The sequence below is a fragment of the Periplaneta americana genome, chromosome 5, assembly GCF_040183065.1.
Source record: "Periplaneta americana isolate PAMFEO1 chromosome 5, P.americana_PAMFEO1_priV1, whole genome shotgun sequence".
Classification (NCBI taxonomy): domain Eukaryota; kingdom Metazoa; phylum Arthropoda; class Insecta; order Blattodea; family Blattidae; genus Periplaneta; species Periplaneta americana.
The window spans coordinates 73,372,095-73,389,002 of NC_091121.1; the positions used below are offsets into that span (position 1 = coordinate 73,372,095).

A 16,908-nucleotide genomic window follows, 5' to 3' on the forward strand; every position below is an offset into this window, starting at 1 on the left:
TACGTACTTGTATAATATTATATGGAAGTCCAATTCCGTACAACAAAGGATATAGCTAAGGCAGTTCAGCCATAAGCCTTTACAAAGAGGCCAGCAGAAACAGGTGGGGGAAATCGGAATGCGACACTCCTACTCGGATGGACAGTAATGTAATTGATAAAATTCATTCGTACCAAATAGCCCCGAGAACTTCTGTGGTAAGTTTTCCATCGAACAATGAAATTACCGTATGAATTCCTGTAATTGGCGTCGGTGACAGTATTCATTTACAATTTAGTGTTGATGGTTCCAGGCCAGGCTGGGGTGAACCAGCTGGGCGGAGTGTTCGTGAACGGACGCCCCCTGCCTGACTGCGTGCGGCGACGCATCGTGGAGCTGGCGCTGATGGGGGTGCGTCCTTGCGACATCTCCCGGCAGCTGCTCGTATCGCACGGCTGCGTCTCCAAGATCTTGACCCGGTTCTACGAGACGGGCTCCATCCGCCCCGGCTCCATCGGAGGCTCCAAGACCAAGGTAGGCGGCAACCTGCGCACGCGCGCGTCTTTCGCTACGTCCCAGTTCGTTTTCGGCATTACATGTTTTATCCTAGCATAATGCATGATAATGAATAGGGAAAATAGTGTCTTGTTATTTCATGCAACGCGAGAAAATAATTAATTAATTAAATTAAATTAAAACTATACAGAGACTAAGCAAATGCAACAGAACAAATTAATTAATGTTAAAATTTAATTAGGCCTAAAATTTGCATAAATGTAGTATGGATGATTTAATATAACTGAATAATTATTGTGGGCCTATTAATACGACGTATTATATAAATAATAATTTAATAAAATAAGTAGGAGTCGGGGTAATTTGGGTATAGTGAGGTAATTTGAGTATAAATTACAATTTATTGATTAAAACTTGACCTAATCTTTAAACACGTGTCAATGTAATATATATTATCTATTTCACAACTGTCTATCATGCTCTGTTAAAAATGATCACACTGATACCGCCTAGTAAAAAAGAAACTGTTTTATTTACCAGTCTATGAAATCAGTGACTACAGCTCGAAATTTTAGGTGCTAAAAGTTAAGAATGATACTGAGTGTAGATGAATAGAAGTGGTGCCCTTGAGGAGGGTTTTAAGCTTAGTTCACAAGGGCCCGATATGTATTAATAGACAACAGAGTCAGAAGGACTGAGCAATGGATCTTGTAAACCGTGCGCTAACTTGTAAGTGGTGGTTAAGAGGATTAGAGATCTTTGACGATGCCAAAGGGAAAATACTGAATGACAAGAATGGCATCTGAAAGAAGTGGAGGCATGGCAATGATCTTGTAAATCGTGCGCTAGTTTGTAAGTGGTGGTTAAGAGGATTATAGATCTTTAGTGGTACCGAAGGGAAAATACTGAATAATAATAATAATAATAATAATAATAATAATAATAATAATAATAATAATAATAATAATAATAATAACAATAATATTAATAATACTGAATGACATCTCAAAGAAAAGGAGGCACGGCTTCTATATTAAATATAAACTTTATGAACTATAGCAAGGAACAGTATTAACTTTTAGTACCTAAAATTCCGGGCTCTAGAAATTACACATCATATTCAAAGCAAAACTGCTGGGGAACCAGCTGTGATTTAGTAACCAAATTCATGCATGTTTCACCGAGTCGAGGGGGATGGTATACCTTTGCGGCTGCCGCATCAGATGTCGAAGGCACACTGGATTGGTGGTTAGCGCAGTGGAAGCGTTAAAATAAGCACAAATTTTATAACAAGATAACAATATAATTCACTGAACAATAAATAATACATTCTCAAAAAGAACTATCACAATATTACTCATATCACAATATTACCAACCTTTATCCTATGCCAGATTTTTACTCCTGAAAATATTGTTTCACCATATAAAAGTTTCCAGAATACTTTTTAACACTACCAAGTAGTTGATTCACTTAAAATAGTGCTGTTGCCTACAGGTAAGTTCTGGAAGTAGGTACTTGGTTAAACTGTTTTACTGACCGAAGCTGCTATTTACACAGTATAGTTGAAACAACTAAAGTATACCACATTTTGTGGGAGATATAATAATTCAAATAATATATTCTCTGTTTGGCCAAAGTTACCCTTAATAGGCGAAAGTTATCCTTAGTTGACGGTACATTAATTAATTAAAATGAAAAACTCTAAATAACTGAAGTAAAACCACGAGAAAATTATGATTTTTTGAAGTGAATGCGAACCACATGTTGAATTCTCCATTTCCAATTTGTACAATTCTGACACGCCTGCTTTGTCGAAAACTACAAAATAGTGAAAAACGCAAACTCTACAGCACAGATTCGTGTAATAGATAGACCCCAAATAAAAAGTAACAACAATTGGATGAGCAATGCACTGTATGCACTAATAGCAGAGCTGTTCGTGTTATAACATATGTTTTCTGAAATGATATAATTGTAAAACACACTTTACAACGAAATGAGTCTTTCCCCACTCCGTCTGCGTAGAACCGAAACACTGTACAGTAATTATATGACAGAGTTTCCGTGCGACAAACCCACTGCCATAAAATAGTTGATTATGTACTATATTCGATGTTTCTCTCGCTATCATTATATTGTTGTTAATAATACTAAGATAAATGTCAACTGTGAGTTAATCAACACAATTTTATTGTATTTCTCTCTATTATTTTCAAGTTTCCACAAACATGTGGCAGAGTTTGTCCTGGAATAATATTTACAGTTTGGGTTTGTATGTACTTGTAAAGATATCACTCGGCGAGGCACGAAATCTAACGTGACGTTGTCTCGACGCGGCATGCAAGCGTAGCCCACGCGGAGGTCACTCTAAATCCCCTCCCACTCTTTAATCTCAATTAACTATCTTTATTACACTTTCAAAACACGTGGAATTGACAGGTCATGCTGCTGAGGTAATCCCACTGGAATAACTGCAAGTAGAGAAGGAGTCATGGGAATATGGACGATGCAGTGAGATTGCTGCAGTTTGGTATAATGATGCTTATCTTGATGGTAGAAAATGTTAATAATTTTTAACTGCAAATAACATTTTTGAAGGAAAGTGAATTATAATCCTGTACTTGCTCGTTTTATGGTATTGATTGGATTATTCAGACTTGAAGGAACACTATAGGCTAAGGATACCGAAGGCACTGCCAATATTGCCCACTTATAGGTCATGTTAGCAAATACCGATGCCAAGTCTGGAAGTGGACGGAGATAAATTCTTGAAAAACAACTTCTTGGTTGTAGTAGAATATCTTTTTGAAAGAACATATACCTATATCTTATTCAACAATTAAAAAAAAAGTAGTAATCCAGGATCTCTTTGTAAGAAAAACAAAGTTGAACTTAAATTTCTTTTTTTTAGGCCTATTAATTAAGATTTTTATTCATTCCATGTTTTCTCAGACATCCGGGTAGCTCAGATGGTAGAACAGCTGGCTACGGACTGAAAGATCCAGGGTTCGATACCAGGTGGTGATGGGATTTTCTCGTTGCCAAACTTCCAGAACGGCACCGAGGTTCACTCAGTCTATCAAATTGAATACCGAATTTTTCTCGGGGGGTAAAAGGCAGTCGGAGCGTGGTTACGACCACACCACCTCATTCTAGTGCCGACATTAAGAAAACATGGGTCCCTACCTCCATGCTCCCAAGTGCCTTCATGGCATGTGAAGGGGCTACCTTTATCTTTTATTATTATTATTATTATTATTATTATTATTATTATTATTATTATTATTATTATTATTGTTGTTGTTGTTGTTGAAGTATTCTATGGGACAGACATATAACAAGGGAAAATAAATTGCAAATATATTACTCAATAATCGAAAGTACTGTTACATATGATACTGAAATATGGAAATTTAATAAAAAAATTAGCATCATGGCAATGGAAATGGAGTTTTAAGAAGAATAGCGAGACATTCGAAATTAGAAAAAAAAATAGAAATAAAGTTATACGAGATGAAATGAACATTCAGCATTCTGTTTTGGATTATATGAGATATAAGCAGTTGACCTGGTATGGGCATGTGAGAAGAATGCCAGAAGAAAGATTACCTAAAATGGTGCTGGAATGGTGTTCGCCTGGGAGGAGAAGGAAAGGGAGACCCCGAAATTCATGGTTACAAGAGATCAGAACAGGGGTGAGATACTGCAAACTGAACGACATGGATTGGATGGACAGAGAACAGGAATGAAACTTTAAGGCTTCAGGCACAGAAAGATGTGTAAAAATTAGAAATCTGTATATAAATAAATAAATAATTAATAATAATAATAATAATAATTATTATTATTATTATTATTATTATTATTATTATTATTATTATTATTATTATTGTTTAGTCAACTGTCCGAAGAGAGGTTTTAATCTCATAAGTAACACCAATAAGGCATCACTGATGAGACAGGTAGACCAGGAGATAATGGGGTAGGGTGGCCAGTTCCTTTCCCCCATTATTATTATTATTATTATTATTATTATTATTATTATTATTCGTTTGTTTGCCTTTATCAATGCCAGTTACATGGTTTCCAATGATCAAACAAAACTCAAACAAATCATATTTTATTCTTGTAAATAGCAAGAACAAAATGTAGTATTCGTTAATTTTCATTTACAAGCTTCCTGGAAATAGGGTAAATTAAGAAAAAAATGATTGTGGTTTTATGTACAACTTTGATCCACGTCTAATTTTTTCTATGGATTCCAGTAAAGTTTTAGGTATTTTCTTCAGACCATTTATCACTATTGCAATTTCTATCGAAGCCTCTATTCAAACAACAGCCTAAGTCGTCATTTTAAAAATTTACAGGACGAACAAAAACATAAATATCTCATAATCAAATACAGACACTTCCAAGAAGATATGATATAGGCCTAATTTTATTCTTTCTTTGAAAATAACAGAATTGGACACTTCTTCCATAGTACTACTATTTTAAAAACTAAAATTCCTTTTAAATCCTTAATATTAATATTATTTAAACACAAATCAAGTTCTAAGCTATTACAGTAAGTAAATTCAAATAGATGATACGACATACTAAGAAAACTGGAAATCCAAACTACAAAAAGTACCATATTGTGAACTTTCTGAGTTGTATTAATGAAATAACAGTCTTATGAATAGAAGCTGGCAGAAGAAGGGCCCAACTATAAATGACAGCTTCGTTCTTCTACACACTAAAAATAGCGTTACGAAAAGGCCCCCAAAAACTATAATTGGGCCCTTCTTCTACCAACCGACGTATTCATTACGTGTTTTCTGCTGGAATTAAAATTATAACTGACCCCTTTTTTTACTGACTAGATGAACCTTGTAAAGAAGTAAAATGAAATGGAAAAAAGTTATTTTTGAAAAGTTGCAATTTGGGCTCTTTTTTGAATAGATGCTTCTATTAATACACTGTCTTTATTTGCGCCAAAATTCTTTAATGTCAACTGCCATTATTCTTTCTTTGAGTATTTTTTTTCTATCGGTGATAAGACGATGTTTTCAAGTATACATTTAAGTCGCTATGTGAAATAGTTCTGTTGGTGATATTGCTTCTATTCCAATTTAGTTTCATGTTCCTTTATCTGTATTAGTTTAAGGTTCACAACACCTAGGCCTATGTAAGTTTTAATTGTAAATAATGTCCCATGTTTAACATTAGGCCTATTAGATATAACACGCGGAACAAGGCCCCTGCGATCGGCAAGCATCATCTTTTCGTAGACGGTAGAACAAGAAAGTCAATGAATATTGTGGACAGTAAAAAATTGATCGTATGGGTATTTAAGAGTGTTGTTAATTCATTATAAAAAAAGAATCTGATACAACGTTAATACAAATTAATTTTATTTCCTAGAATGTATATATATAATAAATAAATACACTAATGAATGAATGAATGAATGAATGAATGAATGAATGAATGAATGAATGAATGAAGAAAATAAAAATAAATAAATATTATCTTACTCTCTCCAGCAATATCCTTAATATTTGTGCCATTTTTAAAGCGTTGAATAATATTTACATTGTCAAAAATATTCAGACGTGAACGTTTTGTGACATGATGCCTTACCGGTATGTAGGGGCTTGGATTCTCGTCACATCAGACCACGTTGTACTGTTTTCTGCTTTCTTTAGACTCAAACGCATTCTACTAAATCGACGGAGCAGTGTATCGGTAAAGAGATTACCATTGTTTTATATAACTTCATTTGTGAGTCTTTTCTTGTCTATTTGCCCAATATTTTCTTTATAGCGCCGCATATTAACTCGAATTTTAACAATTTGTGTCGTATGTGTTCTTTTCTGTGTGACATAATGAACAGCCACGATGGCACTTCGGAAACTTAATATTGGGGCAATTCTATGCGTTCACAAAAGAGAATACAAAACAACAATACCAAAAAACAATTAATATCTGTGTCCTTAACAGAAATTGAACGCATGACCATGATTCCTACGCAACGCCAGAGTCCAGAGTTCAGAGTTATGCCTTATCTCCTACATTATCATTTTTGTTCATTACACCATTGAAAGTCTGACATGAAAACAGTGCGAAGAACAAATTTTTATTTACTTACTAAAGATGGGGGTAACAGAGTAATTTGCACAGTCTTGAACTGATGGCTTGCGTTTAAGGGAGGATATGATTACTCCGATAGCTTCACCTACTTTGGAACTGAAACGCATGTTCGTAACGTAACATCGCAGAAATGTTTGTGAAGAAAGGTAAATGCAGCTAGACACGAACATCACGTCGCTCTGTCGATGCTTGACATCGATAACAATGCTGCGACCGCGTGTTTCGACGTCAGGTGTTTAGTCCACTTCCTCATATGAAGAGCACATAAAATATACCCATCCTGTTTTTATCAGTACTTCAGTCTTACCGTAAACATGTTAAGATCGGCTTAGGGAGTTCTTGTTGCATTCGCCAGCCTGATCTTTCCGGAGGTTAGTAAAATGATGGTTGATAGAACAATGGTGGAATGCAGGTACGAAAACTTACCACCAGACCTGTCTTTTCCCATCACAAATTGAACTGGACTCACCGGGATTTGAATCCGGGTCTCTAGTGTGGAAAGCTCACGCTCTTGCTGCGGCACTACCTATACAGTTATGCCAATATTTTCCTGACGGAAGTTACAATGATACAAGTCAGTATTTTTTAGAATTCGATTAGAAATATAGGTCATAAAAGATCTCGATCTACAGATAGAGAGATTTAAAAATTTCCTCACAATATGAAGATGAAACCTTTAAACATCTGAGGTTCAACATATCCTACACTTAATACATAGAGTCGTTTCGCTACAGACCTAAAAGAGTCGCTACACATTTTGTTCATCATTCTTGGCTATTCCGAACAAATGAGCTATTGATCATCTTTGCTCACTTGCCGCCACATTATGAGCTCATCGTCTTTAAACAAGTTCTGTAACTTATAAAGAACATTTCTAAATAGCTATACTGAAAGCAAATTATTTATTGCTAAGCAAGGGTGTTAGAATTAACCACTGTACGGTAGCATGTACGGTAGTCTACTTTTAACGCTAGTGCGGAAAGTATTTTAACACTGACTTTCAACTGTTTGCGGCGATTGTCAATTTTTCCCACCAGATGGCACATATGGCAGCAATTGCAACTGATCAATAAAGCTGTTCGAACAACGCAAGGCCTACTTTTAAAACTGACCATTTTTGGTTAGAAATGCATATACGAATTAAATAAACTGCTTCAACATTTTATTCTATTGATAACGATAACTTTTTAACAAATGTTTTAAGAAAATGTTGTATTAATGATGTAGTTCTTGCAGTTGCTTATATAAATTCTTTAAGAAGAATCACTACTAGTGCCACACTTGCCTGAATTTACAGGGTGTAAATTAGATTTGAAACAATGTCTGAATGAGTGGGATGAATCTTATCGCTGTACTTCTTGAACATTCTTTATCTTACATACCATGTAACTTTCTGCAACTTCTGTTATTTCTTCCGGGTCACTTTCAGAATGATAGATTTTCGAAAGAGAGTTTGAAACTACCAGCCACAATGTTTCATACATTTGCTGTCAGATGGCATTCAGTGCTACACCTGTCATGTCGGCCAGTACTCTAACGGCAGTTCATAAATTGGTCGCCAGGTACCACATCCAGTAATTTCAAGTAAAATATGTAAATAAGTTATTAAATTACCTAATGTAAGGCCTACTTATAAGTACTGAACGCATGTCAAAAAAACTAATGTACGACACACATGTTAAAAGTAGTTTTATTTTGTACGTTGGTTTGCTACGCTGGACCTGCAGTCTCGATTTGTAAACATCCCTAATCACAAAATAAAATGTCACTTTAAACACTTGTTTTGTAAATAACAATTATTATTGTGGATGGGTATTATATAAAGTTAATTTTCCAAACTTCTAACGCTTTTCACGGACTTGAATAGGCCTACTTCTATTTGCACAAAATTTTGATCGAGACATCTAAAAGCTTTCTTCTCTATTTCCATTTTCTTTTTTTTTCTCTCAGATTAATTGTCCGTTCTGTCCTTTTCTTTTGCCAGTTTCTTTATACTTTCTTTCGATCTTTCTTTTCCTTCCTTTTTCATTTTTTCGCCCCTTCTAACACTGTGTGGTATCACTCAACCAATCAAATAGTCAGGTCATTCTACCTATATACCTACCTACTTATCTATCTCTAGCTCCTGTCTGTCTGTCGGTCCCTCCATTTGTCGTCCGTTCGTCCATTCATCCAAACATTCCTATTCTTATTTTGATATTACCTGGTGCAGCTAAACCAATAGGCCTACACGGAATTCATTTACAAAGGTCGAACATTCATATCCTACCCAATCTATCAGATTTCGAAATAATGACCATAGCTACGATGCAAAGTTTAAATTTTTTAAAATGATTATTAGAGAAGAAAAATTCGCTCCGGCGCCGGGGATCGAACCTGGGTCCTTGCTTCTACGTACCTTGTGCTTTAACCACTGAGCTACGCCGCAGTTCAATCCACAGCACCAGATCGAATACCCCTTCTCTAGTGTTTTTCCCTTTGTGGCCTGACTCCAAGTTCGACATATATGTTGACGTATAGACTATTAAGTCAACTGTCATTATACAAGGAGCGCACTCAATTGAGTAACTTGGTGACCAGGATTCCACAGTAATATAATATGCACTGTTGGGCGAAGAATCTGCGTAAAGGTTGATTTTTTGGTCCTACAGAATAAATCTGTTATGGTAACAATGATTATTGTGGATTGAACTTCAGCGTAGTTCAGTGGTTAGAGCAGTTGGTACGTAGAATCAAGGACCCGGGTTCGATCCCCGGCGGCAGAGCGAATTTTTCTCGTCTAATAATCATTGTTACCATAACAGATATATTCTGTAGGACCAAAAAATTAATCTTTACGTAGACTTAAATTGTTTAGTTGTTGAATTCATCGCAGGTAACAGGGTTTGAAATAGAAGGTTGTGTTACTTCTAAAGGGAGAGTGTTCTTTCTATAATTCCTGTAGTTGAAACAGAACCAATTACTTCTGATAGCACAGCTAGCGTATCAAGTTGATCAAACTTAGGGAGACGCAAGTGAAAATTTAACTTTTCAACACAGGGGGAAACACTTCTCATTACGCGAAGGTGGGCTGTATGGAGTTGTGTAATCGACAACTTTAACTCCACTATAATTTACGCCTTAGTAAGAAGGCTGAAACTAAATCCAAATTTATAAGTGGACTCGTGCTCAAGCAATTTGTAGCATCTTCACCTGTGTTTTGTGTTCTCAGTCCGGCACAGCTTTTGATAGGTACTAATTTATTATGAGCAAGAGGTAGTCTTGGAGCAGGGCGAAAAGAGAAAGAGAGAACGGTGTTCTTTTGTGAGAATAAAAAATGATAGTACCGTTGCTTCTGAACTTTATAACCGGTAGGGGAATAAGCACGTATCTATCTCTCCTGCTGGAGATTTCATCGTTTATATAACGTCCGCCCAATCCATTCATACCGCTTGTAGCTCATTTAACATTTTATACACAATGAGAAGCAACTTCACCGCCCCTGTTATTTAGTATTGGTCCCCACGTAATGGGCTAGAAATAGTGCAATTCACGGTTTCAGGGCAAGGTGTTAATAACTCTTTCCTCTCTCTCGTTTTTAATTTAAATTTCTGTTCTCTATTAATATTAGAGGAGAAAAATTCGCTCCGGTGCAGGGGATCGAACCCGGGTCCTTGGTTCCACGTACCAAGCGCTCTCACCATTGAGCTACGCCGAAGTCCAATCCACAGCACCGGATCAAACTCCCCTCCTCCAGTGTTTTTCCCTTTGTGGCCTGACTCCAAGTTTGGCACGTATGTTGACATTTTATTAAGTCAACTGCCATTATACAAGGAGCGCACTCAGTTGAGTGACTTGGTGGTCGAAATTCCACAGTAATATGCACAGTAATCTGCACAGAAATATGCTGTGGATTGCACTTCGGCGTAGCTCAATGGTGAGAGCGCTTGGTACGTAGAACCAAGGACCCGTGTTCGATCCCCTGCGCCGGAGCGAATTTTTCTCCTCTAATATTAATTGTTACCGTAACAGATACATTCTGTAGGACCAAAAAAAAAAATAATAATCTTCTGTTCTCTAGCTTAGTAAAGTTTAGAATCACGTCCTGCGAAGCTTGAATAGGTTATATTGTAACTGTGCATATAACTTAACTTATCTAGAAAATAACTTTGAAACTAATATAATTTGTAAATAATTCTACGTATAGGTTATATGAAGAATTCCGTTACTCTAAAGAATGTTGATTTTTTATTATGTAGACATAAGCTCGAGTCCGGAGAAATATAAAGATAATTAAGGTAAACAGATATAGTAATCTGGTATGGGTTCCCAGTGTATTTCAGTTTACTATATGCCTACCACAACGTTATAAATCATCCATAAATCTGCTCAAATCTCAAATCCATGAGAAAATTATGGTCTATTCAAGGAACCACATATTATCACATTCATAAAAATTGGTCGACTGCATGGGCTGGACCTTACAGGAATGGAAAAATTAAAAGCAGTAAATAAAGTCTATCATGTTATCTGCATAAATCAGTTAGTGTGCTGCGGTGCACTAACTTGCCTGTGAGTTTGAATGGGGTGGGAGGTTAAATAAACGGTGGTACGGCATGCCTGGATGTTGACGGCCTGTTACTCTTATACTGCTTTAAAGAATCTCAAATTTTATAGCGATAGGTTTAGTTTAAAAGAAAAACGTACCGGTATGTAAAGCACAACTGACTTAATTTCGAGGATTAAAAAATTGCATGTTATATAAAATCAAGTCTTAAATTCAGACAAAATAATATGCAAACAAATGTTACTATGGACTATTGTTGTTCGTTGTTGTTTAGTAAACTGTCCGAAGACAAATTTGAACTTCGTAAGTGATCAATAAGGCATCACTCATAAGACAAGTAAGCCAGGGGATAGTGGGTTAGGGTGGCAAGTTCCTTTCCCACTCTATTGCATACGTAACTGACTAGTAACGTAATTACACTAATCATACTTAAGATGTATACAAACAAATCATCTTCCCCTGACACATACAGTCAAGTGAGATATACTGTCTGATAATAGATTTACATATCAGCCAGAACCTCAATTAGAAATATACGGATAAAGTCTAGAGTATTAAATTGCTAAAGTAAAATAATGATTTTAAAATCTCAATTTATTTATTTTGTTAATAATTGTAACATAATAGTACATTATGCAACGAGCCTATAATGATACTAATTAAGACGCAAGTATGTTTGTTTATGAAACGAGCGCAAGCGAGTTTCATAATTTTCATACGAACGTCTTAATTACCATTATAGGCAAGTTTCATACGACTTTTTATGCTCGACCATATTTCTAACTTGAAATTATTCAGACGTATTCATTTTATTTGTATCTGACTCAAGATCGGAAGTGACCTTGTGCACAGCTCGTGTGAGATGTGCGCAGACGCGAAAGTATTGATTTTTTCCGAGGAACAATAATGTCATTGACCTTGATGTAGAGAATAACATGAACTAATTTTAGTATAACCTGGAAATTGATTTAGAATTGAAAAACGAGGTGACAAATTGAATTTCTTTGAATATTATTTACAATTAACGTTAATTATTATAGTAACAGAACATAACCTTCTGCGACAGTATTGGATTTCCAGCCTCCGTGACGTTTCCCTCGTTATCTTTCGATTGCATATCCGAGAATAATCGAAAACCTGAACTTTAATGAATAGGTGTACATTAATGACATGCATTAAAGTACTGCTACCAAGTGTATAATTACTACATTTCGGCATGGTCGAGCATAAAATATAATATAAACAGAAAAACTTTAGCTCGCCCCTGAAAGAGTAGATATGTACTAGTATATACATCAGAAATATGTGTTATGAATGAATGAACAGGATGAGCACTAAATCCATTTGAAAAAAAAAATGCTGGGAGTCATATATAGATCAGTTAAAGTGAATAATAAATTGCAATTTAAGTATAATAATAAATTATTATGGTCCATTCAAGGAACCAGATATTATCACATCCATAAAAATTGGTCATCTACAATGGGCTGGACACTTACAGAAATTGAAAAATAGAAGCAGCAAATAAAGTCTATCGTGTTGTCTGCAGAGATCGGTAAGGTGAGCTGCGGTGCACTAACTCGCTTCTGGATTTGGATAGGATGGACCCAAGTTAAATAAACTGTGGTGCAGCATACCTGAATGTTAACGGGGGAGGTAGATTTACCGCAGTGTGATACCTGTTTTGCTAATTTGAAAATGTATTTTAAATAGTGTAAAAGAACAGCTAACCTGCGACAATCCTTCAGGGTGGTCCTCTCAAAATCAATACATTTAAGGAAAGGTTGAGAAGATTTGATTGAAGATTTAATTGTAGGTACAGTGTAATTATCTAAGTTGTGACATGTAATTAATTAAATTGATATGTAACAAATTAAGTTACTATGTAATTAATTAAGGTGACTTGTAATTAATTAAGTTGATAATAGTTGGGTTTAATAGAAGTACTTGTAAGTTAGGTTTACTTTTGCTATAGTTCTTATTTATAGTCCTAGGTGTATTGCATTTATTTATTTATAGTTAGAATTAAATTTACGTTTATTTTATTTTTTATTGCTGTAATTTTATTACTGCAATATTATTATTGTATAAATGTTATTATTGAATATTATATATCACTGCCACCAGGTGTACACTCAATTGTAGTGTTAATAAATACATACATACAAAGAAGACGAACTATAGACCTACTGTGATGAGTTATATTACAATTGGTTTTTAATGTACTGTCATTTTTATTTAATAATAATAATATTTCAAATAGACTTGTATCACTTTTTGTCTGAGAAACCTTACGTATAAAAATGGTACAAGTGAGATAACTTCGTTGGAAAACACAGATACAGGAAAACTTCTACAAAATAATGTTCTCGTGAACCTTTACTCAAAGATACTCTAATAGATTCTGTGCTGTACAAAGACAATATTTGAAGGGTTCAGAACCATAGTGGGCCAAGCGCCATTTACTAAAACCGTAGAAAACAAGGGTTAAAATGAAGTTATTACTATAATTCAATGGAAACATATAGCAGGTAATATAAGGTATATACATCAAAACTAAATGATATGTCAATCTTAATTAAACTATGGTATTCACTTAACTGTAACCCTTGCTTTCTCCGTTCTTAATAAATGGCGCTTGGCCCACTATGGCTCTGAACCCTTCATTTGTGGTGGGTTATAGTGGGATATTCTCGTTTTTCCTTTTCCATTAATCGTCATTATTATTCTTGTGTGGCGTAGTTCTAACTCTCATAGCGCAACACGGGCATCATGGAAGACAGAATAATATTCTGCAGTTTCATAACTTTACTACTAAGGGGAAAGCTGGGGGCTAATTGATAAAAAATCAAAGTACAATACTTGTTAGATATAAATGTTCATAAATTTCTTTATTTAGATGCATAAAATTTTTAAGCCATCGTTTAAAGTTACACACAGTTTTCTAAGAATTGTAACTTTGTCACTTGCACTACTTTTCCACTGACTCTCTCAATTATAATTTTCATTTACATTCTCTGGAATTCGAACATTCACCAGCTGATAGCCAGCTTGATCCGCAACTACATTCAATCAATATTTTGTTGCTTCCTCCTTAACCTAAAGTTCATAATTTCTCGAGCTAATGGTGATGCAATTTAAATGAAAACAGCTGTAACATTGCCAGCAATACTCTTCCCGATAGGCCTATATGTATTTTACGCAATTGTAGCAGTACCTTAATAGAGCTTGTAGCGTTTCCTTTCTGATGTGGTCAACTGTTTGACGTAGGAAGTATTCAGTTGATGCAATCAGCAAACAGTGAAACAGTGTCACTCCAGTACAGTACCGGTATCGATTCTCCTTATGCGGCCGGTTGCCGCCTGTTTTTGCTTCTTCTGGCAGTTAGCTTTGTATGGCTTTTCATTGCGTTAATCGATTCAGTCACGATCAATTATATTTCGCTTAAATTACTGACGATTTAATACAACTCTTAGACCTATAGGGTGTTTCGAGAGTTTTTCAAAGTCTCTTGCGAAATGACTGTTACCTCACTGAACAAATAGAGGAAAAATTGGAATGCGTCCGGTGCCGTACAAACTACAATATTTTGTTTTATCACAGCATATTTTACATAGTGATAGAAATTGATATTCTATATGAAAAATTCACAAAAATTAGAAACGCAAAATATAGAAATTTGTACATCTAAAACATTGTTAAAGGCCAATGAATGTCCATCCGAATGTATACAGTGAGATAATAATCTAAAAAAATAGTCTATGTCCATAGAACCATGCAGTAGTGAGATCCTAGTCAGTACATAAAACGTATTCACAAATATATATTTCTCAATTTCAAAACTAATTTAAGAATACATAATTATTTCCGACACCTGATGACGTTAAGCCCTAATTATAGGATCTCATTACTGCATGGTTTCTTAGACATGTGTACCATTATCTTATTGGTTCCATATTTACAGAGATATTTGAGTCGTTCAGAGCAGAAGTGGTGTAATTAAAAAATGGGTAATGAGGGTTAAAGTAAACATTCTATAAAATACAGCGCAAAGTAGCAATTAATGTTCAATTTATTTCAACTATTAGCAGTCAGTGGATAGCAAGAAGGACATATTGATTGCTATTTTGCGCTTTATTTTACAGAATTTTTTACTTTAAACCTCATTACTCAATTTTGACTTACACCACTTTTGCTCTGAACGGCTCATTTGTACCTATCACATTTCGTAATTTTAATTTGTTTTTATATATTCTGAAATTATATAAAATATCTGAATGTAACTCCAACTACAGCTTCTCTGCTGCTCTTCAAATAAGTGTCCCAAGTTTGGTAAAATTATATCAATATTTCACTATAATAAAAGTAAATGTATAAATGCTTGCAAAACACTATTTCTTAACTACCACGTTCTCATGTGTAAAAAACGCAGAAAATAAAGATAAGATCAGTGAGTTACCCTAAGGCTGGATATACCACATAGACAATGTAATAATAACAAACATATTTTAAAAACACTAATAGCATGGTCATCCCACAGATACTGGCAAAGGACACCCTGTTCTACACCGCCAGCAGATACAACCCATCGAGCACCAAACTTCATTGAGCTTTGTACGGAAAAATAGTAAATGACTGGTCGTGTTCATTGGAGATCATCGAAGCTAGTACACCTTACTTTGAAACTAATTTTTGGCGGCATGATATGATACGAAATGAAGAAAAAGCGTGTTTAGATGGAGAGTTTTGGTGGATTGAAACTTGCAATGAAAATGGAAACGAGAGAATTATGGGACTTTATAGGCGTATTTTATTTTTTAATTATTTGGATCACAAAAGAGGATTTTGAGAAAATAGTCTTTATTGCTACACGCAATATAAAATAAATACATATTATGGACGTAGCGCACTCCCGTTTGAGGAAGTGCGTGTTCTGGAGTAGTTCCTGTAAACAACTATTTTGTACAGACCCAGGAACAAAATTTGGGTCACTTGAATTTTCCAAGTTTCAGTTACAAAATACTGCGCATGCTCAATAAGAAAATTCAGGTTGCCCAAATTTAATGTTGTTTCTGGATCTGTACTAAATGGACATAACTATCAAAGATTCAATAAAATTACAAAACCAACACAATTATAACACAATAGGGATAATTACGAAGATATAATAATAATAATAATAATAATAATAATAATAATAATCTTCCTCAACTTGGTGAGATTGCCAAAGACAATGAATGTTAAACAGTAACACTTAAGGTGTGACATTACAAATGTGTTACAAAAAGTTTGTTTACAATAAACTGAAATGTACAGTATATAATGTTTTACAATAAATAAATTTGCAGTAAAATAAAAATATAAAAAATAAAATAGAATGAGGAAATTCAACTGTAATCTGAACTGAAATACAAGTGTTGCCGTAAAATCTGCAGAGAACCCTTCAAATCTATCACAGAAATTTCCTTAAATTATTGTTGTTGTTGGGACTCCAAATTTATGACAGAATGACACGAATTGTGTTTTATGCTCCCTCTAGCGCCCACCATTAATCCGATGACTTCCATATCCCTGAGTTTATGTGATGTTCTATAATAAGGGATAGTTTGTTCATAAATTGCCCTTTTCTCTAGATTAATCAAGAATCGAGTCAAGAACAGAATACAAGTTGGAATGAATAAGTATACTGAAATTAAGAACAAGAAAAAAAAAAAAGGAAAAAGGGACAT

General features: G+C 34.8%; 1 protein-coding gene across 1 annotated transcript in view; it reads left to right on the top strand.

Moving 5' to 3' along the window:
- Poxn (Pox neuro) overlaps positions 1–16,908 on the top strand; it is a 376,716-nt gene that overhangs the window by 240,052 nt on the left and 119,756 nt on the right. The window contains exon 3 of the mRNA XM_069826012.1: positions 293–513. Within this exon, the coding sequence (XP_069682113.1) occupies positions 293–513 (221 nt within the window). The remainder of the gene's footprint in view (positions 1–292; positions 514–16,908) is intronic.